Here is a 27,933-nt window from a genome sequence, read left to right as displayed (position 1 = left end):
TGGCAGCTCTGCTCCTTACTCATCCCCAACCCAATGCAGGCACCGGGCCGGGCTGAGAATACACAGGGACCCAGGCCCTGAAGTGACCGAGGCACAAGATGTCAGACTCAAACCTGGCTTTGCCTTCCCGTGCCCTGGGAGTCTTCCCAGCTTCAAAAGGAGGCCACGGAAACAAATCCCTCAGCAAAAATTCTTGAGGCTTAATTAAGGCAGAAGCTCCTTTCCTTAAGCTAAAATGCACCCGGAACAACGGGAAACTTGAGAGGAGAGACGCTGGGAGGAGGAGGAAGTGGCGGCCCCGCCCGGCTCAGGATGGAAGGAAGGTTCTAGTAGGCTGACTGTGAATGCTCAGAGAGGCAATTAGGTCTGGAACCTCAATGCTGACTAGTGAGGGCCTTGGGCTGCCAGCAGAAGGCGGAAGATGGATCAGGGTGAGTACCGCGAACCTATTTATTTAACTCTTGTGAGGACTAAGCCAGGAGGGGGGAGAGTACTGGCGAGGGCAGGGGGCAAGCAGAGGAGACCGGAGAGCCTGACCGGATGGCTGACCGCTTATTGCATCATCTGGCTTCTCCCGCATTTCTCCACTTTCATCAAACCTTGGGGCACAAATCACACATTCATTTTCTTTCCTGACACCATGAACAATCTTCAACTTTGGGACTAGAATGGCTTTGGGCAGTCTCAGGTGCGTGGGAGGCATTGTTGTAGCCAAGCCTGGTGCTGTGGGGGGACCTCACGCAGATCTTAGCCCTCCTCTTGTCCAATTTCTCCTCTGGCTCGCAGTCCCCCACTGAGAGCTGCTGTTCCTACCCCTGAGCTCAGGCCCTTGTTGGGCCTCCTCAGAGTCCCTTCTGTCCCATCTGGGAGCAAGGATAGGGCCCCTGCAGGCTGCACCAGCCTGGCAGGAACAGCGAGCCTGCCAGGAGAGGGCGCTACACGTGCATTATTTTTCAAAATCATGTATCATAGATTCTACTAGAGATTGGGGATGTAAATGGTTTGTAACTTATAAGCCAGAGTTTAATTGAGAAGAATCAGGAACCTTGCTCATGTGCCAGATTCCTGGGTATTTTTGTGTTTTCATCAGTTGTCCCCAAATACAATCAGCTTAAAATGTAACATTATCTTTAAAAATGGTATACTTTAACTAAACATGTAATACACAATAATATATGCTTATTATAAAAAGGAAAAAGCTCAAGTTTGCCTTTATATATATACAAGAGCACTTCAAAAAGTTCATGGGAGGGGCTGGCACTGTGGCACAGCAGGTTAAAGTCCCAGACTGTAGTGCCAGCATCCCATATGGGTGCCAGTTTGAGTCCCAGATGCTCCACTTCCGATCCTCCCTGCTGATGCACCTGGGAAGGCAGTGGAGAATGAACCGCCCAGGTGCTTAGGCCCCTGCACCCACATGGGGGACCCAGAGGAAGTTCCTGGCTCCTGGCTTCAACCTGGCCCAGCCCCAATCATTGCAGCCATTTGGGGAGTAGACCAGCAGGTAGAAATCTCCCTCTCTCTGTCATTCTGCCTTTCATATAAATAATTCTTTTAAAAAATGGAAAAGGGCTATATTTTGATGCAAATAATTTTGAGGCTCATGCATAGATATGCATTTTTCATGAACTTTCTTAAGTCATCTATTATACATGGATCTCAATTTTTTTTGCTCTAAAAAGTTACCTTTTAATCTTATTTTCTACAAGTGTTTTGAACCTAATACTAGGTTATATAAAGTAGCTTCACAAAAATGAGATGATAGATCGGGTATTATTTGGTGATTTGCTTTTTAAACAATTTAATCATACATATTGTAATCTTCATATGTCAGGGCATACTGGTCTAACAAAAACTCATAATGACTTACAGTTTTCCATCCTAGGCACACAAGCATAATTTATTTAATAAATTGATTAATCTAGTTTGTTACTATCCCTTATTGATGGGCATCTATATTATTTCCAACAAGCAATGTTTCAGTGGATATCCCTGTTGATATAACTTTGCATACATGTGCAATTTTTTTTATATGGAAGATTTCTAAAAGAACAACTGTTGGATCTGTTGATCCTTAAGAGAGATGGAGGCACAAATGGAGTAGGGAATGAAAGAGTTCATTTGCATTTGCTGTGAGCTGCAGCCCAGGAAACACAAATCAAGGAGCCTTGAATTTGTGCTCCCAGGTCTCACAGATTTTAAACCTATTTTTTTAAAAAGACTTTTATTTATTTATTTGTGAGAGAGAGACAGAGAGAGAGGTTTTCCATCTGCTGGTTCACTCCCTAAATGACCACAACGGTCAGAGCTGGGCCAGATCTGAAGCCATGAGCTTCTTCCAGTTTTCCCACATGGGTGCAGGGGCTCAAGGACTTGGGCCATCTTCCCCTGCTTTCCCAGGCCATCAGCAGAGAGCTGGATGGGAACAGTAGCAGCCAGGACACGAAACGGCACCCACATGGGATGCCAGCACTGCAGGCAGAGACTTAACTTTCCATGCCACAGCGCCAGCCCCTCAAACTGTTTTAAAGGCAAAGATTGGGGCAGGTGTTTGGCCCAGCAGCTAAGTCACCACTTGGGATCCCCACACCCCATATCAGAGTGCCTTATTTGAGTTCCGGCCAGCCTCCTGTATATGCGCATCCTGGGAAAGCAGCTGATGATGGCCCAAGTGCTTGGGTCACTGCCACCCGTGTGGGACATCTGGATGGAGTTCCAAACTCTCAGCTTCAGTCTGGCTTAGCCCTGGCTGTTGCTGGGGAGTGAATCAGAGAATGAAAGTCAATCTCTCAGACAAAATGAAAATAAATGCTTTTAAAGACAAAGATTGTAAGTAGAGAGGGGGGTTGTGGCAGTTGTTTGCTGAGAATTTGGATCAATGCAGGCAAGGTGGGATACTGTCTTCTAAGTAAGGGATTAGATAACCACAGAAAGCATGAACTGCAGGTTTCAGAAAGGAAAGTGGGAATGGGACAAACACAAAGGGATCTTGGGGCAGGTGTTGCGCGGTAGTAGGCTAAGCCACCACCTATAATGCCAGCATCCATATAGGTGCCTGTCCCAGCTTCTCCACTTCCAATCCAGCTCCCTGCTGATTGCCTAGGAAGGCAGTGGAGAATGGCCAGAGTGCTTGGACCCCTGCACCCATGTGGGAGACCTGGAGGAGGTGCCTGGCTCCTGACTTTGGTCTGGCCCAGCCCTGGCCATTGAGGCCATTTTGGGGGAAGAACCAGTGGATGAAAAGTCTGTTTCTCCGTCTGTTAACATTGTCTTTACAGTAGATAAAACAAATCTTAAAAACAAACAAAAAACCCACAAAGGAATTTTGGGAAGGAAAGAGATGAGGGGTGAGAATACCATGATTTGTCTATAGAATGAGAATATTCTATTTTGATGAAAACCATGGTTCTTAATACATAAACAACAGAGTAGAGAGTCGGGGACCAGGTGGGGCCGTGCCATATGCTGGGGAAAGAGTGTCCATCTACACAGGGTCAGAACTGCTCTGAGGCATACATGGTCCTCTGACCTAAAGTTTTAGAGGTACCAGAGCCTGTTTTGTCTTTTGATTTTTAATGATTTTTTTAGAACTAAGGCAATATCCACTTTAAATTTTGACGGCTATTAACCAATTTTCTCTGAAAAATCTGCTATGAATTTATACTTCTACCATCAGTATATGGCATGCCCATTTCCACATGCCATCAACAAAAGAAGGTCATTGTTACTATTTTTTTAAAAGATGTACTTATTTATGTAATTATTTGAAAGGCAGAGAGACAGAGAGAGGGAGAAACACAGAGAGATCTTCCTTCTGCTGGTTCTTTCCCCAAAAAGCTGTAACAAGCAGGGCTGGGCCAGGCTGGTGCCAGGAGTAAAGAACTCTACCTTGGTCTCCCAACTGGGTGGCAGGGACCCAAGTACTCAGAGCATGATCAGCTGCTCCCCCATGCTCATTAGCAGCGAGCTGGATTGCAAGCCAAGCAGCCCAGACAAACTGGAACTCCTATGAGGGATGTTGGCAAGGCAAGTGGAGGCTTAATCCACTGCACCACAATGCCAGCCCCATTGATACTTTTTAAATATTTTGGAGCCGGCGCCACAGCTCACTAGGCTAATCCTCTGCCTGCGGCAATGGCACACCGGGTTCTAGTCCCAGTCGGGGCGCCGGATTCTGTCCCGGTTGCTCATCTTTCCAGTCCAGCTCTCTGCTGTGGCCTGGGAGTGCAGTGGAGGATGGCCCAAGTCCTTGGGCCCTGAGCCCGCATGGGAGACCCGGAGAAGCACCTGGCTCCTGGCTTTGGATCAGCTTGGTGCGCCAGCTGTAGTGCGCCGGCTGCAGCAGCCATTGGGGGTGAACCAATGGAAAAGAAAGACCTTTCTCTCTGTCTCTCTCACTGTCCACTCTGCCTGTCAAATAAATAAATAAATAAATAAATAAATAAATAAAGTATTTTAGAATGGATCAAAGATAGATCTCATTATTGATTTAGTCAGCATTTCTGTGATTCTAGCAAGACTATCTTCTTAATATTTATAACTGCTTTTATGTATTATGAGCAGCAATCCTCTGTTGCAGTTGAGGCAAAGGAGCTACTGATTTGAACTGTGCAGCCAGCCAGGGAGCACCTCTCTCCTGCCAGTAGCTGCTGGAAAAGCTGGGCACCATTGCACAGTTCATTGTGTATACACCACTAAATGAAAAGAATGTCTCCAGGAAACAACACAACAGTATGTGAGCAACTGAAAGATCAGTGGTCTGGAGTGAAAGGCAGACCAGGGAGGGTCCTGGAGCTGGTTCTGTCCTGACCTGCTGTGCTCACCTGTGGACTTATGCCCTAATTGGCATATGGGGTTGAGGAGGCTGAGATGGAGCTGTGGTTTCCGCTGTGTTCTTGGGGCCCTCAGAGCTCTAAAGAGCAGCCTAGGAGACCCCTGCCCAGTTTTTCCACCACAGTGGCTCCTCTTAGGTCTGTTATGCTTTCATTAGAAGAAGGCCCAGTAGTCACTAATTTGGGGGAAAAAAGTGTGAAGACTTCCAGACCAGTGCCATGGGTCAGAGGTTTGGAGCTGGGCTCTGTAGTCACACTGTTTAGGTGTAATGGCCATTTTCTCACTCCCTAGGGAAGTGACACTGAGTAAGTGATTAACCTCACTGATCGTTTTTTTACTCATGTATAACTTGGAGTTGATGATATCTTTTTTTATTTTATTTTTATTTATTTATTTATTTTTTGACAGGCAGAGTGGACAGTGAGAGAGAGAAAGGTCTTCCTTTTGCCGTTGGTTCACCCTCCAATGGCCGCCGCGGTAGGCGCGCTGAGGCCGGCGCACCGCGCTGATCCGATGGCAGGAGCCAGGTGCTTCTCCTGGTCTCCCATGGGGTGCAGGGCCCAAGCACTTGGGCCATCCTCCACTGCACTCCCTGGCCACAGCAGAGAGCTGGCCTGGAAGAGGGGCAACTGGGACAGGATCGGTGCCCCGACCGGGACTAGAACCTGGTGTGCCGGCGCCAAGGCGGAGGATTAGCCTAGTGAGCCGCGGCGCCAGCCTGAGTTGATGATATCTTAATGGGTAGTTGCAGGGATAGAAGAAGGTAATGCATATTAAATCTTAATAACATTCAGTAAATATTAGCCAGATATAAATATATTATTGCAGGTGCTAAGAAATCCCTCGTTCTGAAATGCTTGGGAAGGACTTCATGGAGGAGGTGAATGTTGAGTTTTTCTTAATAAACAGGTACAATGGCAACACAAGAAGATTAGCGAAGGGACAGGGGACTTCAGACTTTGGAGCTGGGTAGGATCTATTTGGAAGCTATTTGGGAGGGGGTTTCAAACAATTCATAGAAAACTGGATTAAACAGTACTTATTTTAGTGCAAATACTTTTTGAAATCCATGCATAGTTTTGTTCATCACACATATTTCCCATGAGTTTCTTGAAGACTCTATATTTATGTGCTACCGAGAGAGAGAATTGGCTGGATATGTTGGGACCACACTGTAGTGGGCTTTGGGTCTTAGGCTAAGGAATATGGAGTTGAATGTTTAAGTAATACAACATTTTTATTCTTGCACACTTACATAGGCACAGAACCTACAATCTCACCATATAGGCATCTCCTCAAATGCTTTCACACAGATACACCCTTTCACATGTTTTAAGTGAAGAAATGAAGAATACTGTATTGATGAAAGTCCCTAAAGCAACAATAATAATGAGAAGTAGGAAAAGGAAAGCACCTGGAATCAATACAGGGACAAAGGTGGGGCAGGGAAGAGGTGGAGTGCACCTGGCTTTGGGTGCAGGTGCCAAGCAATACGGGTGAACCAAGTAGTGCTTACCCTTTGCCATCTGCACCTGGAGGTTTCCAGGCCTTCCAGGCCAGCCTGGCTGCATTGTTGGAAGTGGATTCCTTTAATTGGCCGCAGGCTTCTTCCGCAGTGGTGGGGTAGTAGGAAGCCCTGCAAGTCAAGGTTTCCAACAAGTATTCATTCGTTTTTTTACTGGCCTGCCACGCACTCAGGGGTCTCACATGCACAGGGTGGGCCCTCTTCTACTCTTCCGGCACCGTGGTCAAATCCTCATTGGTCTCTGGCCTCGGTTATTATGACAGCACGCTCACTGGCTTCCCCACTCTTGTCTCTTCCCCCCTCTGCTGTGGGCTGTACACCACAGCTGAATTAATCCTAAAGCACAGCTTTGATCCTGCCATCCCTGTCCAAACACTCGCCTTTAATCAAAGTAACACTTTTCTCTAAACACCCAACGAAAGCACGTGCTGAGCAAAAGTTTGGAAATGACCAAAAGCCTTAAAGAAGAATGTCCCATAACTTCACCACCTAAGGATTAGCTGTAACACAGTTTTAAAATCTTCTCTATTTTTTAATATCTGGTGAATTTTCCGCCATTTGACCTTTTTCGTTGCTATTGGTGTCCTCTTTGTCACTTATATCAAATGAGAAGAATGACATCTATGGAGCCAAGGCTTATTGTAAGATAACTGAGTTGAACTGAACATCCTTATGCTTATGTTTTTATACACAACGATTTTCTTAGAAAAAATTCCTAGAAGAGGACTTTTGCTTGTATTTTAAGGCTTCCTTTAGTGATAAATATGAATAAATAGTCCTCAGAAGGGAAGAACACTTTAACCTTCTGTCAGGGGTAAATAAACTCATTCCCAATCACTCCAACACAGCGTCTTGGCTGGGGTCACATCCCTCCTCCCAGGCCTTTTCCATCTCCTCGCCCTGCCAACGGACCACTCTCCCCCTGCAGGCACACTGGCATCGACTCACTCCACAAACCTCACAGAGGCCCACCAGAGATTGTAGAGGGCAGGGGGCAGGGCCAGAGCTGTGGTGCAATGGGTTAAAGCCCTGGCCTGCAGTGCCGGCATCCCATATAGGCGCCAGTTAGAGTCCCGGCTGCTTCACCTTCGATCCAGCTCCATGCTAATGTGCCTGGGAAAGAGTGGAGGATGGCCCAAGTTCTTGGGCCTCTGCAGTCACCTGGGATACCCAAAAGAAGCTCCTAGCCCCTGGCTTCGGATTGACTCAGCTACGGCCATTGTGGCCATTAGGGAAGTGACCCAGTGGATGGAAGACCTCCCCCCTCTCTCTGTAACTCTGTCCTTCAACTAAATAAATCTTTAAAAAAAAAGGGGGGGGGGGAGGCAGGAGGCAGGCCCTAGAACCAGCCCACCTGGTTTTGAGTCCCAGCTCAGTCCAACAACACTGCCACCCCAGAGTGGCTGTAAGAACCTAAGTGTACTTGGGGCCTGTGCCTTGGTATAGTAGGTTAATCCTCTGCCTGCGGTGCCGGCATCCCATATGAGCGCCGATTCCAGTCCCAGCTGTTCCTCTTCCAATCTGGCTCTCTGCTATGGCCTGGGAAAGCAGTGGGAGATAGCCCAAGTGCTTGGGCTCCTGCACCCACATGGGAGACCGGGAGGAAGCACCTGGCTCCTGGCTTCAGATGGGCGCAGCTCCAGTCGTTGCGGCCATCTGGGGAGTAAACCAACAAAGACCTCTCTCTCTCCCTCTCACTGTCTGTAACTCTACCTCTCAAATAAACAAATAAACTCTTAAAAAAAAAAAAAACCTAAGTGTACAGGATCTCAGACATGTGAGGTGCTTCAGACAGTGCCTGGTACGTCGTAGGTAGGAAACAGGTATGTAGCAGGTCTTCCGTGAGCATCAGCCGTGGTTACCTGCACTTAGGTGCCATGCTCCACTCTACGCACAGGAGATCCAGCTTCAAGAAGGCAGCGGCGGCCTCTGCTTCCGCGGAGCTAATTCTACACATCATTCAGTGCTCCGCGGAAAACAGGGGGCGCTGCGACAGTGGGGCGGGAGGAGCGCCGGGGTCACTGGCCAGGGAAATCCCTGCTCCCGTGCAGGGGTTTCTTCTGAACCAGGCTCCCAGGAGAGCAGGCCTGTCTTGGTGTTGGTCTCGGAACTCACTGCAGGCAGACGCCCATCTCCACGGCTTTCAAAGGCTGAGAATACCTCGGGATCTATTTTGATCCTTTGTATCAGTCCAACGAGGGCCAGAAGTCTTGCGGCTGAGGCTTCTCGCTGCTCTTACTCACGCCATCCACTGCCGTGGGCCTGGCGCCAAGGCAGCCGGCTGTGTGGGCGCTGACATGCTTTTTCTCATCGGCTCTACTTGATTTGCTGCTTCGTTGAACTTTCACCAGATCCTCTTGGCCTTCTTTGCCTGCTCCCCTAAAAGCCCTTCCTTTTATTCTGTGAAGTCACTGTTTCCTTGTGAAAAGCCCTTCAGCGAGCCAGGTGCATAATTATGTTAAGTAGAATGAAAAAGAAAACCCAAGTATCCCATGTGTTTTCTCCGTGCACCGCACCTCGGCCATGGAGGAGGCAGAATCTTCCTTATTCCGAGTTCTCTTCTCTGCCCAACCTAAGCGAAGCCTGGGCAGAGGGGGAATTGAGTTGACGCCCTTACCAGCTGTGCTCTGGTCTGTGAACAGAGCCCCACGTCCTGTCCCTCAGGTACTGGGGATGCAAGAGCTTCCATGCGCTCTGCAGTGAGCTTCCAGGATGGGCCGCTGCGAGTTCCAGACAGGGGGAAGCCAGGAGCCCAGAACTCCAGCCGGGTCTCCCACGTGAGTGGCAGGGGCCCAAACGCATGCGCCATCTTTCTCTGCTGTCCCAGACACATTAGTAGGGAGCCGAATAGGAAGTGGAGCAGCTGGGACACAAATGGGATGCTGGCCTCACAGGAGGCTTAGCCCACAGTGCCCGGCTCTCAGTCTTTTAACTATGACCCACGATGTACACCATGACCCAGTTACACATACAATTATCCTGACTCTCCCTAGACAGCGTGCATTGTGACAGCTTCTATTTTTCTTAACATTGCTCACCTCCTTCTAAATTGTTTTCACAAACTACTAATGGTTTGGACTTGAAGCTTAAGATATGCCACTGAATGTCACAAAAGCATCTGTTCCAGATCTTTTCCTGAATTTTCTGTCACCAATAACACAGCTGTTGAAATGCTCAAGTTACATCAAGAGGCTTAAAAGTTTGGTTCCCCTTGATCCCGTAATTCCCCTGTGATGGACTGACCTCAGGGACAGATTGTCAAGGGGTGGGGGAGGGGGGATCAAGGGACCATTGCACATACTCTGTTTTCACAGTCAGATCCTTGAAAGATGAAACAGTGGAAGCTGGATTTGATTTTAGCCTGTGAATGAACTTTTTAAAACACCGAATCCAATTTCTTCATTGAAAGAATTGGAGGTGCTCACGGCTGGGGGAACAACCACACCCAGAGGAGAGGGCCTAATGGCTCAGCATGAACCTGGAGGAAGCTGCACTGGCAGCCCTAATGCTCAGATCCACAGATGCCTTGGAGGACGACATGGACGACCGTCTGGCCAGTGCAGAGGTGGCAAGGGAAAGTATTTGGGCGAAAGAATTAGGGTGGAAGCTCGAAAGGCAAAGGGCACCCACTCTGGCTGCAGGCACACAGGGGTTTTCCCTCCAGGCTGCTGATAAGCCACACCCCTGCTTAACGCTCCAGGCACGGGGGTCAGCCTCTCCCTGAGTCATGCCAGTGTCTCCAGACATTGCCAAACGTCCTCCAGGGGACAGAGCTCCTCTGGTGGAAGCCACAGGGATAAACCAATGTACCACCAGGCAGGAAAGACCTCATGGATTTTTGCTGACAGTGAATGTCACATAAACATCGCCAGCAAAAATAGCAAAGCAAATGCAACCTGAACCTGCGTTATTTCTGCTCCTAAGAGTCGCTCGGAACTGCTGAGTGCTTACTCCGTACCTGGCGTCACATCAGGGCCCATCATGTGCATCCTCTCGTGAGCCCTGTGACAGAGGAATAGGATTGCCACTGTTTTCCAGACAAGGACACTGATGTCTAAGGGACATTAAAGGACTTGCCTGAGGTCTCACAGCCGAGCAGGTAGGCTTGGGGCTGTGTCACTCCAGAACCTGTCCACGTGTCCATGATGTTGTGAGAGTTTCACAGCCAGCCACTAGGCATACATATTCCAAGAACAAGGCAGTGCCTTCCTTACAGAACTGGAACACGGTTGAGAAGCAAGAAACACATGACAGGTAAACATGAGCCTCCCCAGTATCCTAAAGTGGGGACTTACCCCTAGCTGAGGTCCAGCCTCCAGTCTGCTCACTGACTAACTTCACACAGAGTTCTAATGTGTTTTTTATTCCTACATCAGCTGGGTAATAGAGTGACTTTTAGAAAGGTTGTTTACACAAGTGGTTAGGCATATGCCACCACACTTCAAAGGTCAAGTGTCAGTTATCTGGAACTGATTCATTTTCTGGGACCCTGATCTTCCAGCACTGTGTCTCCAGGTCGGGGGGCAGAGGCCACCAGGATGGAGAGCATCCGCTCCTAGGCCAGAGCCTGCCAAATTGCCTTCAGAGGCTGTGTCGTGAAGTTAGGGGACAGGGTGACAAAAAGGCCACAAACTGAACAGGAATCTTACCTAAGTCAGAGCTGGTGCCACAGCAATGATTGAGAAGAGTCAGGGAATCAGAGTGTTGATTGAGTCCTGGCTGCTCCACTTCTGATCCAGCTATCTGCTAACCCCCTTAGGAAAGCAGTAGAAGATGGCCCAAGTGCTTGGGCCTCTGTACCCACGTGGGAGACCCAGATGGAGTTCCAGGCTCCTGGCTTTGGCCTGGCCAGCTCTGGCCATTGTGGCCATTTGGGGAGCGAAGCAGTAGATGGAGTATCCTCTGTCTCTCTCTCCCTCTCCCTCTCTGGCTTTCAAATAAACTTTAAAGGAAGAGGTGGTCAGGGGATGCCCGAGCCCCGGGACTCACCAGTGGCAGTGATCTGTCCTCTCTTCTCCCCCAGTGGCAGCCTTGGAGCTCAGGTCTGTGGACCTGCTGGTCCCCAGGAACAACAAGGAGCACCACACACAGGAGATGGGCCTGCGGCGGCTCATCGTGCGCCGTGGGCAGCTCTTTCATATCCGGCTGGGCTTCCAACGGCCCTTCCAGCCCCACGCCGACTACATCACCTTTGTGGTGGAGACCGGTGAGTTCATCTGCCCGGGGTCTGCAGGTTCCTTCAGAGCGGGCGTAGCGACAGAGGGCACTTGTTCCTCCTTGCTCAGCCAGGCTCCCCTCTCTTCTCCTGGGACCTCCAGGACCCTTGCGCTTGGCGTCCTGTTGGTGCCAGTAAGGAAAGAGTTGGCTAACTCAGCACACTGTTGGCAAAGCAGCCGACCTTTACATTTTCAAGCCCCATACGGAAAGTTCACACACATGACCTCACTCAAGCCCCGTGACGAGACTGTCAGGTGGGTTCTATTATAACCCCATTTTATAGATTAAAAAAAGAGAGAAAAACCTTAAGTGGTTTGCCCAAGGACACCGAGTCTTGGTAAATGCCTGAAACTGAGAGTATTAGCTAGGATGAATGGATAAAGGAAATGTGGTATATCTGAAAAGAGAATGTTATTCAGCCATGGAAAGACACGAAATCCTGTCATTTGCAGCAAAATGGATGGAACTGGAGGATATTATGGTGAATGAAATAAGCCAAACACAGAGAAACGGTTACTGCATGTTCTCTCTCATGGGTGGAGGCAAAAGAAGTTGATGTCGAAGTCAGAGAGTGGACTAGAAACTGCTAGAGGTTAGGAAGGGGGGTGGAGGGAGTGCAGAGAGCTTGGCTCACAGATGCCTAAACCCAGATAGCAGGAGTGCCTTCCCGCGTTTTGCAGCTCAGCAGGGTGACTGCTGTTCCAAATCACTATGAGAGACCAGAGGAGAGGAGCTGGGAGGCACCAGGCAGTGCGTTATAAGAAGGGCGGGCGCACAGGTGCAGTGGGTTAAGCCACGGCCTGTGACACCAGCACAGGTTCCAGTCCCAGCTGCTCTGCGTCTGATCCAGCTCCCTGTTGGTGTGCCTGTGAAGGCAGCAGGTGATGGCACAAGTACTCGGGCCCCTGCCAACCATGTGGGAGATCCAGGTGGAGTTCCAGGCTCCTGGCTTTAGCCTGGCCCAGCCCCCAACCATTGCGGCCATTTGGGGAGTGAACCAGAGGATGGAACTCTCTCTCTCTCTAACTGCCTTTCAAATACATAAAATAAACTTTAAAAACTGATAAAGAGATGGATTTGATCAGCACACATATGTACAAGTATTGAAGCATCACACTGTACCCCGGACCCAGGTACAATTATTATGTTCATTAAAAAGAACAAAACTTTAAAGGTGAGCACTGAATATTGTTTTTTCCCAGATGATGATTACTGGGATGCTTCTCGGGTAGGGAGCAAAAGGGAAAACTTCCATGTTCCACAGTGAGATCCTTACAGATAAAGCCTGGAACTGAAAAATAAGGCAACAGCAGCAGCATGGGCAGCAAGATGAGCAAGCAGTGGGAGGTTAGGGTCCTTCAGCCCCCCCCCCCCCCAATCCCGAATCCTATGCCACACAGATTTGGAGCCTCATGTGGGGTCATTCTCTCCCTCTCCCCCACCCCAGGACCGGAACCCACCGAGCTGCTGGGGACCCGAGCCACGTTCCCACTCACCCAGGCCCCGCGTGGGAATGTCTGGCGGGTTTCTGACTTTGCCATCGACTCCAGCTTCCTCCAGGTCTCCCTTTCCTCCCCAGCCAACGCAGTTATTGGTCACTACACTCTCAAGATAGAGCTCTCTCAGAGTCAGGGGCACCGTGTGACTTCCCCACTGGGGACCTTCACCCTGCTGTTCAACCCTTGGAGCGCAGGTAGGACTCGCTTGCTGGCCACAGTGCTAGCTGGACCCATCGGGGGGTGCTCTGAGGGTCTACTGAGGAAGTCCAGGTGGCACACCACTGGGCATCTGTGCAACCCGTGGGTCCTGTGTTCAAGCTACAGATCCGCTTTACAAGGATGCTTTAATAGCACGATGGAAGTATTCATGGTGTGATGTTTAGTGAAATAGCTACTTAGAAAACAGAGCATGGCATAATCCTCATTATATTAAACATACAAGGGTATTTTAAAAGTTTATGCAAAATGGAATTGAAAGGTAAGTTTCTTTTGGTGCAAAAAATTATTGAGACCTACACAAGTGAGGGGTCTTCAGAAATCTTACAAAAAATGCATATTGTAAAAAAAAAAAAAACTGTGTATAGATTTAAAATATGTTTGTTCCAAAATAAACTTATTTTAAGATTCCATTCTCCATGAAACTTTTGAAGTCTCCTGGTACATGCCGAGAAAGAGCGAGAGGGCAGAGTCACCAGCATGGAGTGGCGACTCTCTCCGGGTGGTGGGATGAGTGACAGCGTCCTCTTCCTGTCCGTCTTCATTGTCTAAGTCTCTACAATAAGCTTGTCACTTTGCCACCGTGAAAAGACAATCACTGCTTTTTTAGAGTGTGCCTTCTCGGCCTTTGGCTAAGATCAGGTGGAGAGTGTGCCTTGTGCGGAGAGCCGGCTCTCAAGGCAGGCCAGGCTGTTTCCGTTGCCATCAGCCCGCTCCCACTTCTCCTGCTTTCCAGAAAGCCCCTGTGGTTCCTGTTTAATGTTGTGGTTCTGCTTTTTGGTTTGGGGTGTTCTGTCTGCGGCTCTTCCCCACTCAGACGACGACGTCTACCTGCCAAGTGAAATGCTGCTGCAAGAGTACATCCTGAGAGACTACGGCTTTGTCTACAAGGGGCACGAGGCGCTCGTCACCACCTGGCCCTGGAACTATGGGCAGGTAACACCCTCACCCGAAGGTGGGCCTGGAGGGCTCCTTAAGGCTGTTCCCGTCAGCTCAGGGAGAGCAGCTCAGCCAGGGCAGGGGGTGAGGGGCTGGCCCAACTTCCATTTGGGGAGCGGCAGTGCCTTTCCTGTTCAGTTTTTAAAAAATGTTTATTTGTTTATTTTCATCTAGTTGAAAGGTTGAGTGATGAGAGAGAGAGAGACAGCGAGTGAGCTTCCATCCCAATTCGCTTCCCAAATGTCCACACTGCTCAGGGCTGAGCTAAGCCCAAGCCAGGAGGCAGGAGCCCCATCTGAGTCTCCCACGTGGGTGGCAGGCGCCCAAGCTCTTGAGCTGCCGTCTGCTGCTTCTCAGGTGCATTAGCAGGAAGCTGGATCAGAAGCAGAGCCGGGACTCAAACCAGCACTCTCATGAGGGACACAGGTGTCCCAAGTCGTAGCTTAACCTGCTGCAGCACATTGCCCAACCCTCCTTTTAGCTTTTAATATTTTATGATGAAAAAACTTAAAACATAATAAACATATATAGGGACTTCCAGGGAACTTTCTCATGATCACTCATGATCAGTTTCTGGTGAGTCTCGTTGCATCCATATCTGGGATTTACAGACTATGGCCCACGGGCCAATGTGTCCATTGCTTTGTGTGGCTTGCAAGCTAAGAATGATTTTCATATTTTTAAGTTGTTGGGGGAAAAAGGAGTTTCAAAACAATGATACCTTGGGACATGTGAAAATGACATGAAGTTCAAGTCTCAGTGGCCATAGATGACCTTGTGTTGGAACACGGCCATGCCCGTTCATCTGGACATGGTCTGTGACTGCTCTTCAGTGTCAGCCGCAGAACTGGGTTGTGGAGAGCCAAAGGCTGCAAAGGCTAAAGACGAGTATTGACTCCCCAGCCCTCTACCGGAACATTTTTCCTATCCCTGGTCTATATTCATCTATTTCCCCCACCCCAACCCTGGAGTTTTTAGAAGCAAATTATAGACAGTATGCCATTTATCCCAGGAATACTTCAGAATTAGAGCTCTAAAAGATAATGACTGAAAACTTAACCACAGTACATTATCATAACTGACAAAAATGAAGAGTAGTGCTTGAATACCATCAACACCTAGGAGTGTACACAGTGAGACTTGGGCTCTGGGCAACTTGCCCACTCTCAACCCCCAACCACAGCAGGAGAAGCCTCTCTCCTCCTCCCTCTGCTCTATCAGACCTGTCCACAAACTCCGGGAGGGAAGTCATGCTGGGGAAGCAGGAGCCTTGCTAAAAAAAAAAAAAAAAAAAGGCTCATTTCCCCTTTTCTCAACTGTGGTACCTTGTGAAAGCTTTTGGCACTGAGCCGATACCAGGGCATTTGTCAGAGTTGTCACATAGGATGTAAACATGCATCATAAACATACGTCATGATCCTACACCGGCTTGTCTGGTGCTCACAGCATCAGCTCTGAATTCCTTCACCTGGTCTTTGAAAATTTTATTTATTATTTGAAACACAGAGAAAGAAAAGGAGACACTCACAGAGAGATTCTATTCACTGGTTCACTCCCCAAATGCCTGCAACAGCCAGAGCCAGGAGCTAGGCACTCCATCCAGGTCTCCCACATGGGTATCAGGGACCCAAGCACATGGGCCATCACCTGCTGCTCCCAGAGTGTGCACTAGCAGGTTGCTGGGATCGGGAGTGGAGCCAGGACTGTGCCCAGGGGTTGTAGGAGTCTCAGGTGGTGACCTCCTGCCTGCCTGCCCCTGCTCTACCTGATTTCAGGACCCTGCCCATCTTCTCCCTTCTCTCCAATCCCAGGTCCCATCTGTACGTGCATTTACCCAACTAATCTTTCCTTGCTCCCATAAGTCCTCAGAGAGGAGGTTAAGTCCTGGGGACCCACCACCTCCATGGCCTCATGTCAGTGTCCCCACTCTCCTGTCTTCCTGTCCACCCCTCCTTCAAATCCCCGGGCTCCAAAGAGCTCAGATCTAGTGAGCCAACCACCAGTCTCTCTCCCTCTCTGAATTCTGTGTGCCTTTTCTGTCGGAGCCACACACTGCAGTTTCTCAGAACCGCAACTCTAACGGCGTCCCATTTTGACGTACAAGCTCTGGGAAGGCTGGGCCTTGCCTTAAAGGCGGGATGGTCTGTTTGTGACTTCCAGTTTCCCAATTCGGGGCAACTGGTGCTCTTCTCTCTTTTTCTCCCTTGAAATCTCTTGGAAGTTCGAAGAGGACATTCTGGATATCTGCTTTGAGATCCTGAACAAAAGCCTGCACTTCTTAAGCAACCCGTCCCGAGACTGTTCGCGGCGGAGCGACGTGGTGTACGTGTGCAGGGTGGTGAGCGCCATGGTGAGCAGCGCCGTTCGAGCCCCCTCCAGCCGGCACCCTCCCCGGCTCCCCTGCCCCCACCTGGGGCTGTGCAAACACCCCCTGCCCGTCTCCCACAGATCAACAGCAACGATGACAGCGGTGTGCTGGAGGGCAACTGGGGCGAGGACTACTCCAGGGGGCTCAGCCCGCTGGAGTGGAACGGCAGCGTGGCCATCCTGCGGCAGTGGTCAGCCGGGGGCGGGCAGCCTGTCAAGTACGGACAGTGCTGGGTCTTTGCCTCTGTCATGTGCACGGGTGAGTGAGGAGTCGCCTGTGGAATCCCCGGGATCCCCTTCGACCTCGGACCGCGGTTTGCTCTGCTCAGAAAGATTGGGTACCTGGGGAGTGGGGGGTGGGCACTCGGCTGGTACCCAGCACATCTATGCAGTCCCTGGGTGCACGTTTACCTGAGAGAGGAGTCACCTGTTGTAGTCACCCCGGTTGCTTCCACGAGGCAAGAAGATTGATGCCCGGATGGAGGAGTGTCGGACCCTCGCCAGCAAGGGTCCAACGCAATCACGACACGGTCACTGTTTCTCGGTTCTCAAGGAACTTTTACTTGTGAGGGCAGAAGGAAAGAGTGAGGAGGAGAGAAGGAAAGAGGAAGAGGAGGAGCTCCAAGCCCAAGTCCCAATGTCTCTTTATACCCCAAGTCTGTGGAGCATCCGCTCCACAGCCAATAGCGGCTCTTCACGTGCAGTTCACGCTGGTATCGTCCAATCAGATGAAAGGGCGCGTGTAGTCTCAGGTAGAGTCCGTCCTGCCTCAACTTCATCTGTTTCACCTGGTTCCTCCTAGTTGTTTATGCAGAGTCCATTCTGTTTCATCTGTTTCACCTGGCTGTTTTCGTGGGCCTTGTGGTCGACCGACTGCTGCAAGCTATGCAGATGAGGAGGTTCTCACAGGTGGCCAGCCTGCGGTTCCCCACAGAGGAGCCTGCGGTCCCAGACATGAGCGCAGTAGCTTCTTTGTGCCACCTGCTCAGGCTTCTCAGCTCAAGGTGGGCTTGGAGCTGGGACAGGTAGGAGGAAGCTGGAGGTGTGAGCAGGTGGCCTGGGCTAGCCCGACCTCACCCCTAGGCAGAGCTGGCCGCCCACAAGCGCTTCTCTGGGAATTTTTTATTTTTTTAAGATTTTATTTATTTGAGAGGTAGAGTTACAGTGAGAGGAGAGGCAGAAAGGTCTTCCATCTGCTGGTTCATTACCCAGATGGCTGCAACAGCCAGAGCTGTTCCAATTCGAAGCTGGGAGCCAGGAGCTTCTTCTGGGTCTCCCACGTGGGTGCAGGGGCCCAAGGACTTGGGTCATCCTCCACTGCTTTCCCAGGCCATAGCAGAGAGCTGGATGGGAAGTGAAGCAGCCGGGACTAGAACCGGCGCCCATATGGGATGCCAGCACTGCAAGCGGAGGATTAACCTACTGCGTCAAGACACGGGCCCCTGGGAGATTGTTGAGGCGTTGCGAGTAGAGTAGACAGCTCCTTTGTGCCTCATCCTTAAGGAGCTTCAGGGTTTTGCACATCCTCAGTTATTTGCGATTCTCTGCCAAGCTGCTGCTGAGATTATCTCTGAAGGTGATGGGAAGACGGAGACCCCTGTCTCCCCGTGAAAGGCCAGGGGACCTCCCGCAGGGCCGCCCCGTTACTCTGTGTTGCTTCATAAACACTTGCTGAATTTACTCCTTGGTCCTGAGCGGGAGAAGCGGGGAGCACAGGATGGGGAGGATGAAGACAGGCTGATGACAACGTTCTAGACTTCTCTCTGAATGGCAGTATAGCCTGGCAAGACACACAGGAGCTACAGACAGAAGAGGTTAAAATACGAGGGTTCGGGGCCAGCGCTGTGGCACAGCGGTTTAACGCCCTGGCCTGAAGCACTGGCATCCCAGATGGGTGCTGGTTCTAGTCCCGGCTGCTCCACTTCTGATCTGGCTTTCTGCTATGGCCTGGGAAAGCAGTAGAAGATGGCCCAAGTCCTTGAGCCCCTGTACCCAGAGACCTGGAAGAAACTCCTGGCTCCTGGCTTCGGATTGGTGCAGCTCTGGCCGTTGCAGCCATCTGGGAAGTGAACCAGCGGGTGGAAGACCTCTGTCTCTACCTCCCTCTGTAACTCTGTCTTTCAAGTAAATAAAAATACATCTGAGGGTTCAAATCGAGTGCCATACTTGTTCCCTCGTGAAACGGAGCTGAGGCTGCGCCATCACCTGGTGTTCCCAATCCTGCCTTGAGCTGGGGAGCTCCCAGGCAGCGGCCAGGCAGGTCACAGACGAGGCCTCGGCCATGAGTCCTGGTGGGAGAGAGAACCAGGTCCACCACCTTGCTCCACTGCAGAGCCCAGAGCCCCACCAGGCCCTGGAGTTCTGGGGCCACTGAGCAGGGGGAGCTGCTCTCGCCAACTCCAGCCCCCCACAGCTCAAGGCTGACTTTCCTGCCTACCAAGAGTTTGTGAGAAGCTTGGAGCACAGCTGTGCTGAGAGTGGAAAGGTGACTGTCAACAGGTGGCCCTTGTGGGGGTTTTCAGTGAATGGAAACCAAAGGTTTGGTCCTTTTACCCTTTAAAATGGTGGTATCCTCCCAGCAGCCTGGTGGGCTCTGTCTGCTCCTCCTGACAGAGGTGGGGACCCATGTCCTCAAGGTCACCGCTTGGCTTCATTCCATCTCTCTTTGGACATGTGTGTGTATGTATGTGGTGGTGGGTTATAATGCCAGCTCTGACCCTATCTGGGAAGGCTCAGCTTAACAAAGCCTGTGTAGCACTATCCTGGGATGCCACAAGAGGGAGCTATTGCCTTATTGAAGATGGCCGCCACCTCCTCTGGGGTTTCCCTCCTGGCTTCCGCCAAAATATCTCTAGAAGCCTAGTCGTCCTCTGATTTCCCTTCTACCTCCCCCAGGGAAACTCTTGTCAAGAACTTCTGAACTGAAAGTCATCTACTCCTGCTCCTAATTCTGTTTCACACAAGTGGACTAAGACCCAGAGAAGTTAAACCACTTACCTAAGGTCACACAGCTTTGGAACTGGCCACAGTACAGGCCACAGTTTTACATTTTTTCCTCCTAATTGCCATATTTTCCGCTCTCTGTTTTTAACTTGGAAAGCTGTGCAGCAGTGATAGCCATAAATGATGAGTTGGGTTTGTTCATTGTTTAGAGTGATTCTCCCATGATCCTCCTGGAGGATCCCATCCTCCTGGAGTGGCGGAGCCATGGACAGGGCAGGTGGGCAGCAGGGCTCTGGGCCTTGGCTTCTTTGTCTCTTCCAGCTTGGAAGTTAGAAATTACCCAGTCGTTATGCTCGACGTGGATTCAGGGATTCTCTTCCTTGTGTTCCCTTCAGTAATGCGATGCTTAGGTGTTCCAACCCGTGTTGTTTCCAACTTCCGTTCTGCACACAATGTGGATGGGAACTTGACCATTGACACCTACTACGACCAAAACGCAGAGATGCTGCCGACTCAGAAACGAGATAAAATCTGGTAAGGCAGGAAAACTTGTCACTGCTTCTCTGGCTCATGGGGCCCTTTACCTTGCTGTGGATGCTCCAAGAATAATCCCCCAGCCCAGGAGGTGGTCCTGACTCACTGGCCCGTCAAATCAAACCCACCCCAGAGACACAGGTCAGGGGGATGATGTTCGAAGCCCTGACCGAATGAACAGCTGTGTGTCCTCCACCTGACCCTAAGGCCTTTCTTCTTGGTCTTCCTTCCCTGTGTCTCCCCACTGGTCCCACTCTGTTTCTCCTGCCAGGGCCGGAGCCTGGGTTTGCTGCCTCGGAGTGCCTCTTCTCGTCTCTCCTAGTGTCTCCTCTCCTTGAACTTGTGTGCCATTCTGAGTAGTTTGATGAAATCTTTTTTTAAAAAAAGACATTTATTTGTTTATTTGAAAGGTGCAGTTACAGAGAGGAGAGACAGAGAGGCAGAGGCCTTCCATCTGCTGGTTCACTCCTCAGGGGCTGGACCAGGCAGAAGCCATGAGCCTGGAATTCCATCTGGGGCTCCCATGTGGATGGCAGGGGCCCAGTACTTAGGCCATCTTCCACTGCCTTTCCAGGCACATTGGCAGGGAGCTGGATTGGAAGTGGAGCAGATGGGACTCAAACCAGTGCCCATATGCACAGCATTTCAGGCTGTGGCTTAACCTACCTCATCACAATGCCAGCCCCAGAATAAAGAAATCTTAGACCGTCCTACCCCGTCCTACCTAGGAAGTGTATCAACCTTGTGTCCAGCGTATCCACACTTTATATGCTGCCCACCCATTAGTCACTTAGTTGCCTTTCTGATTATCAGATCGACTAGCAGTACTGGGTACTTGTGCTCGACTAGCTTTTATTTTACTTTAAAAAAATTCTTAAAAATTATTTGTTTTTCATTTTTAACTTGCAAGACAGAGTGACACAGAGAAAGACACACACACAGAGATCCTCCAATTGCTGGTTCACTCCCCAAGTGCCTGTAACAGCTGGGACTGGGCCAGGCTGAAGCCAGTAGCCAGGATCTCCATCCAGGTCTTGCATGTGGGTGGCAGAGACCCAAGCACTTGATCCATCATCTGCTTCCTCCCAGGATGCATTAGCAGGAAGCTGAATCAGAAGTGGTGTAGCCAGGACTCAAACCAGACACTCTGATACGGGATGCAGGCTTCCCAAGTGGTGACTTAACCTCTGTGCCAAATGCCTGCCTGTGTTTGCTAAGAGTAGTAATGCTGGCTATTCAGACATGCAGAGAGAAGCCAGTAAGTGCTCCCTTTAACTGAAAAGGTGAAGTACAGTAAGATACAGTATTCTGAAGGCAGACCATATTCACATAACTTTCATTACAGTATATTGTTATGGTCATTTTATTACTGTTTTTAATCTGCTCTAAGTTATAAATTAAACATTATCATCATTACACGTACACAGCATGTACAAGGTTCAATGCTAACCATGGTTTCAGGCATCCCCTAGGAGTCTTGGAACATATCTGCCACAGACATAGGGGGACTACTGTATACACGCCCACATCTATATTGAAGAAAAGCAAATGGAGCAAAATATTAACCATAGATGAAGTGGATCTATGGGTGTTCTTTATAGTACTCTTTTGGCTTTACTGTAGGCTCGAAATTACTTCCAAACAAAGAGTAAAACAAGAAGCAGTGCTCTAACGCACTCAGGATAGTGTGTGGTGCTAGGTAAAGCTCAGGGCTTAAGGTCTTATCCCTTTACTCTCTCCTGCAGGAATTTCCACGTCTGGAACGAATGCTGGATGATCCGGAAAGACCTCCCACCCGGATACAATGGGTGGCAGGTGGTGGACCCCACCCCCCAGCAAACCAGCAGTGGTGTGTGAGGACCAGGGTGGAAGGGTCTGGGGTCCGTGGGGAGGCTGAGGACAGTGGCCATCCATGTGAGCAGGCAGAGGCAGCTCCCGGCAGGGAGGCTCACTCCGCCTTGACCTGGGTGGGGGGGGGGGGTCACCTGGGTAAGTCACTCTCTCCACTATCCAGTGGCAGAGGTAATGACACGAACTGCCCCCTCCCAGGGCAGCTGTGAGGGTCAGATGATTTAATGCGACGGGAGGGCCCCCTGTGGGTGAGCTATTCGAGCTCAGCCTGTCCCTTGTCCACCCCTCCCACCCCCACGGCCAGCCGCCCCGGCCCAGCTGTCAGCAGCCTTGTTCCTTGTGCTGCGTCCACAGGGCTGTTCTGCTGCGGCCCCGCCTCTGTGAGGGCCATCAGGGAAGGGGAGGTGCACCTGGCCTACGACACCCCTTTTGTGTTCGCCGAGGTGAACGCTGATGAAGTGGTGTGGCTGTCCAGGGATGGCCAGGCCCAGCAAGTGCTGGCCCACGACAGCCGCTCCATCGGGAAGGAGATCAGCACCAAGGCGGTGGGCTCAGACCAGCGCCAGGACATCACCAGCTCCTACAAGTACCCAGAAGGTGCTCCTGGCCCGGGGGGCTTTGGGGAGGGGACGAGGGTGGCCTCCTTTGTACTGCCCCACCCCCACCTAGGATGGCTCCAGGTTAAAGCCATCACTGCTTCATCACCTTGTGTGGGAGATGCCCAGGGTGCCTTCCTGGACTCAGTGGCTAAAATTTAACTCGAGAGAAATTCAGAGACACTGACACTTTACTAGTAAAACTTTCTCCCAGATACTGCAAATGACATTCCTGTAGTAAAACGTATTTTCTGTTGATCTGAAATTCAAAGTCAACTGGGTGTGATTTCCAGTGTCGCTCTGTGCCAAAAACTGCACGCAACACGCTGCACTAAAATGTGATGTGTTCTCTGAAACTCAAACCCAGCGGGATGCCCTATGTTATATCTGGTGACCGTATCCCAGGGTCACACTGCAGTTTCCCATGTCCCGGAGGGAGAGGTGGCAGCAAGGGGGGAGGTGGATGGGCCAGAGAGACAGGGCCCTGGACCTGTGAAAGCAGCGGCATCTCCTGGGAGGAAGCTGCAGGGGGAGCCAGGCTGCCTGCGTGCTACACGCTGCTCTGCTGTGTTCTGGCTGTGTGGGCCCAGACGCACTCTTCCCATCCCTGTGCCTCCTCTTCCGCATCTGTGAAATGGGATCACGGCTCCTCCGAGGGCTGTGGGGAGGGATGAATGAGTTAAAACGCAGAACACACTGGGAACAGGAGTGAGGGCGCTGGGGGCGAGAAGTCTCAGGCTATGAGGATGATGGTCGTGATGGTGGTGGCACTCGTGACAACTCCCTTTGCTCAGCTTTTTGAGCAAACCCATGAATGAGGCAAGCAGATGTCGCTGAGCGATTTGGGGACTCAGACCGAGGGTTTGAAGTCACCTTGGGTGGCCCCCATTTTCCAGGGAAGCTCCCTGGCCCACCCTCCCCTCCCGACTGACACCTGTCCTGTGTCTGCTGTGCCAGGATCTCCAGAGGAGCGCGCCGTGTTCATGAAGGCTTCCCAGAAAATGCTGGGGCCCCACAGGGCCTCTTCGCCGCTCCTGGATCTCCTGGGGTCCAGGGGCTTTGAGGACCAGCCGGCGCAGCTGCAGCTTCACCTGTCCAGGACGCCCGTGTGGGGCCAGGACTTGCTGCTGATGCTGCATGCCCAGAGGGTGCCAGACACAGCCCACGGCCGGGGCCCCATGGGATTGGTGGTACGGTTCTGTGCACAGACCCTGCTGCACGCAGGCGGCACCTGGGGGCCCCTCTGGAGGCAAACGGTGCACCTGAACCTGGACTTTGGGAAGGGTGAGTATGAGGCAGGCCCGAGAAGGCGCCTGCAACAAGGGGCTCCTTGGGGTGGTGAACAAAGCTGGGCGGTCACACAGACAGCAGTGCCCGGCGGTGAAGCCGGCGTTGGAGGGTGGTTGGAATGGCAGCTGCTGTGACTCTGCAGCCATCCCATCAGGTGAGACAGGGCAGGGAGCTCTGTGGCCAGTTCGTGCATGGTTCAGGTAAGCATGCTGTCTCTCTCTCTCTCGGTCCCTCTCTCTCTCTCTCTCTCTCTCTCTCACACACACACACACACACACACATACATAGATTCATATTTAATGTCTCTTTAAAAAAACAAACCTTCCCCCTTCTCCATTCCCCCTCCGCCTTCCCCCTCCCCCCTCCCCCCTCTGGTTCTCTGGATCAGGATGGTTTCTGCTGTGTTTAGAGATCTGGTGGCCACTCCTGCTGCCCTACAGCACGTACAGAAACAAGCTGACGGACGAGAAGCTGATCCGCGTGTCGGGCATTGCTGAGGTTGAGAAGACAGGAAGATCCATCCTGGTCCTGAAGGACATCTCTCTGGAGCCGCCCCACTTGTCGATCGAGGTAAGGCGGCGGACGGGGGCTGGGGTGCTCTCTGACTCGCCTGTCCCCCAGGGGGGACTGGGGGTGTGGCAGCCAACAAGGCACTGTCCCTGCCTGGGACAGCAACCCAGTGATGAAAGCACAGTGGTGGCTGCTGTACAGAATGCAGGGTGGGGCATGAAGGCTTCTCGGAGGAGGTGACACCTGGCAGGAGATGCGCAGGAAGGCATGTTAAGTAAGGAAAGAGCTTTGCAGAGGCAAAGAGACCAGAAAGGCAGTGAGCAGGAGATGATGTAGAAGATGTAGATTTGAGAGAGACCCCAAGGGCAGATCCGAAAGGTGACTGCAGATACGACGGAGGGCACAAAGAGGAGGGCTGCGTGAGAAGTCAGATTTTGAGCTCAGACGCCGGAGTGGCTGCTGGGGGCTTACACGAGGGGAGAGGTGCAGGTGAAGGGAGGGAGGAGGAGGAGGCAGGAGTGTGCCCCATCTCCTGTCACCAGCATTTTCCTTCCCTGAAGCCTCCTCTAACTCTGAAGGCTTGCCTACTGCTGAGATCACACATGGCTGTGCACCTGGTGGCCCCGGCATCACCATGCCCCTTCCCCACCCAGAATGAGCATCAGTGGCTCTGGGTCATAAATCAGCAACCTCAGCCCATGCTTTTCCCCTGGGTACACTGCCGTGGCATGGGGCCAGCTGGGCAGCCTCCGCAGTGGGGCAAAGGTAGGCAGAATGGCAGGTGCAGGTGCAGGTGCAGCCCGCTGCTGAGCCACAGCGCTGTGCGCTCACCAGAACAAAGCTCTGGCTGCAACAGGATCCTGATGTACACAGCAGGTGCCAGAGAGGCCATTCCCTGGGGACTTGTGTGACTGCTGGATTCCAGGGCTACTTCAACTGGTTTTCCTTTGACACTCTCATGAGGATCCACGGTCCTGGGTTCTTTTGTTTGAACTCCAGATACAATTCAGTGTGTTTTTTCCTTCTCCTTGACTCTCTGGCCAACCAGAACACGCCCGTTGTGTGACATGGGTTGTCAGAGCCTCTTTCAGACCAACCCGTGTGTACCGATGTCCACCGTTTGGCTGGCACTGAGCCGGACACAGGGGCTCCAGCAAGGAGTGGGGCAGAATCCCTGCCCCCCGCTCACGGTCAAGGCTGTGCTGCCCTGTGATGCAGCCCTCACAAGTGATGCGCTGAATACACCCGGGCAAGCTCAAGAGAGTGTCCTGCTCGGGTATAGGGAGACACAGTTGCATGGGGGAGACGTGCTAGGCTGGAGGAACACTTCCTGGCCGCCCTGTGCTCTCACTGGTGGAGCAACAGGCTGGGATGACACTGGTGGCCCAGGGAGCACCCTCGACATCATTTCCTTCAGCCACACCAGCGTCAGACACTGCTCATCAGTGACGACGCTCTGACTGGATCTGTCCTCGGATCCTAGGTAACACAGGATTCTTGCTTAGCCAGTAACCGGATGGGGCTGGCACGACAGCTGACATGCCAGCGTGCACATTAATCTCAGACGCAGCTCCGTGGAGCTGCGTCTTAGCTCCTAGCAGCAGTCCCTGGTGGTCACCGGAGGAAGAGGGGGACCGCCGAGTTGGGGAGACCAGGTGCCCAGGATACCTGTCTTCCTCCCCCAACAGGTGTCTGGAAGGGCGGAGGTGGGCAAGGCGCTCAGAGTCCACATCACCCTCACCAACACCCTCATGGTGTCTCTGAGGAACTGCACGATGGTGCTGGAGGGCAGCGGCCTCATCAGCGGGCAGCTGTCGGATGAGTAAGTGACTCTGCCCAGGCGCCTGTCCCGTGCCCAGGTCCTCGGCCTCCTGCGTCTCCTGGCCCCTGCCTACACACCCTCACTCAGCTGGGCTCGGTGATGTTGGGGAGTGGGAGGTCCTCACCCAGCCGGAAGGAGAATCCGATCCTAAACTCAAGGTGCTCACAGATGCTTTCTGACTCCCAGCCTTGGGACGCTGGAGGCGGGACACACCATGCAGATTCAAGTGGACCTGTACCCCATCAGGGCGGGGCCCCGCCAGCTGCAAGTCCTCATCAGCAGCGACGAGCTCAAGGAGATCAAGGGCTACAAGGACATTTTTGTCACTGCAGCGAGAGTTTCCTGAGTCCCGCCCCTCCCTCGTCTTGGCCTCCGGGTCTCCAAGCCTTCCTGGAGGCCTCCCCAGCCTCCCAGCCCCACCTTGCTCCCTGCTACTCCTGGCTATGTTATCTTCACTGCAGCTGGGTCCTCTGCCTGGCCTGCCGGGGAGTGGGGGTCGGGGGACCTCTGTGTACCTTGTCAAGGGGCCGGGGCGTCTCCATCCATCGCAGGACTCTAACAAGCTCCCGTGCCACCAGCTGGTGCTCTTGGCCTGGCTGCCAGCGGTGTGGCTGGGCCCTTGCTGCTCCTCCTACCCTCTCTCTCCTCTCCATCCAGGGCCTCATCCATCAAATAAGCCCAACATGATTGCCTGTGGAGCAGCCCCTCTGGAGCTAATCTCCCAGGTCTCTGTGCCGCGGGGGTCTTAGCAAGGGCCATGACTTCGAAGACAGTGACTACAGCGCCCCCTGGGCCACTAACCAAAGCTGCCCAGCCTGGTTTCTTTGCTGGTGGCCCACTAGCCTTCCCGAAGGGTGAGGCAGCTGCCTTCCCACGGGCAGTCATTCAGCAAACATTGGCTGTGGCAGGCGTGCGGCAGGCCCCCCGCCCCACCCCATGATGACTTGGCTGGCTCCCTCCAGCCACAGGCCCTGGCCTTTGCCAGCCCCAGCCTGCTGCTCTGCCCCCCTCACCCTAACCTCGCAGCCTCTCCTCCTTGGTGTCCCCTGTTTCTGTTATTTTAGGGACAAAGGGAACCAATCTTTTGTATAACCTCCCCTCCCCCCAGTGGTTATCGAACCCATTCGTGCTCATTCCAGACAATTTGGAAAGACAGCGAAGTGAAAAGGAACTAAGAGAAAAACCACCGACAGCATGGCCCGTCCAGAGGAAACCCCTGCCGAAGTGCCAAAGCGGCATTCTGGACTTCCCCTCCCACTGTGTGTGCACACAGTCATCACTGTGGGTGTTTGCTGCCGCTGTTAAGAAATGGCTTGGGATACCTGCATCCCATACCTGAGAGCCTGGGTTCCCGTCCCTGCTCGACTCCTGATTCCAGCTTCCTGCAAACGTGCGCCCTGCAAGGCAACAGGCAATGGCTCAAGCAGCCAGGCTCCTGCCACCTGTGTGGGAGACCCAGCTTGAGTTCTGTGCTCCTGGCTTTGGCTTGGTTCAGCTGTTGCAGGCATTTGGGGAGTGAACCAGACGATGGAAAACATCTCTGTCTCTATCTCTCTTTCAAAAAAAATAAGTTGAAAATAAATACATAAAATTTTTAAGTCATAAACTTGTCGATGCATCCTGATCATAGATAATAGGAAACCCAGAACCACAGGAAAGGGCAGCAGGTCCCTGTAGGTTTTCAGGCATCGGCCTTTGCCCTTGCCCGCTCCGCACTGGCTCCGTGGCTCTGCAGGTTTGTTTGGCTCCTCTTGCCGTCCTCCCTCACCTCCCCTTCCTCCTGCTCCTCCT

General features: G+C 52.0%; 1 protein-coding gene across 1 annotated transcript; it reads left to right on the top strand.

The window, feature by feature from the left end:
* The first annotated feature begins 340 nt into the window (after positions 1-340).
* TGM7 (transglutaminase 7) lies at positions 341-26,488 on the top strand. The gene is made up of 13 exons (XM_062204756.1): positions 341-431; positions 11,382-11,564; positions 13,023-13,268; positions 14,108-14,226; positions 16,451-16,579; positions 16,678-16,855; positions 19,935-20,073; positions 21,819-21,922; positions 22,279-22,521; positions 23,478-23,804; positions 24,220-24,380; positions 26,009-26,142; positions 26,329-26,488. Exons 1-13 carry the CDS (start codon positions 422-424, stop codon positions 26,486-26,488), a joined length of 2,133 nt encoding a protein of 710 aa, XP_062060740.1. The 5' UTR covers positions 341-421.
* Positions 26,489-27,933: the final 1,445 nt, after the last annotated feature.

This window comes from Lepus europaeus, chromosome 11, assembly GCF_033115175.1.
Source record: "Lepus europaeus isolate LE1 chromosome 11, mLepTim1.pri, whole genome shotgun sequence".
Lineage (NCBI taxonomy): Eukaryota > Metazoa > Chordata > Mammalia > Lagomorpha > Leporidae > Lepus > Lepus europaeus.
Note: the sequence above shows the minus strand (reverse complement) of the source record. Positions and strands in the feature narration are given on the sequence as shown.

Coding starts and splice junctions, on each gene's coding strand:
- TGM7 (XM_062204756.1), top strand. Junction 20,074..21,818: donor CAGAAACGAGATAAAATCTG/GTAAGGCAGGAA, acceptor TCTCTCCTGCAG/GAATTTCCACGTCTGGAACG. Junction 23,805..24,219: donor GAACCTGGACTTTGGGAAGG/GTGAGTATGAGG, acceptor TGCTGTGTTTAG/AGATCTGGTGGCCACTCCTG.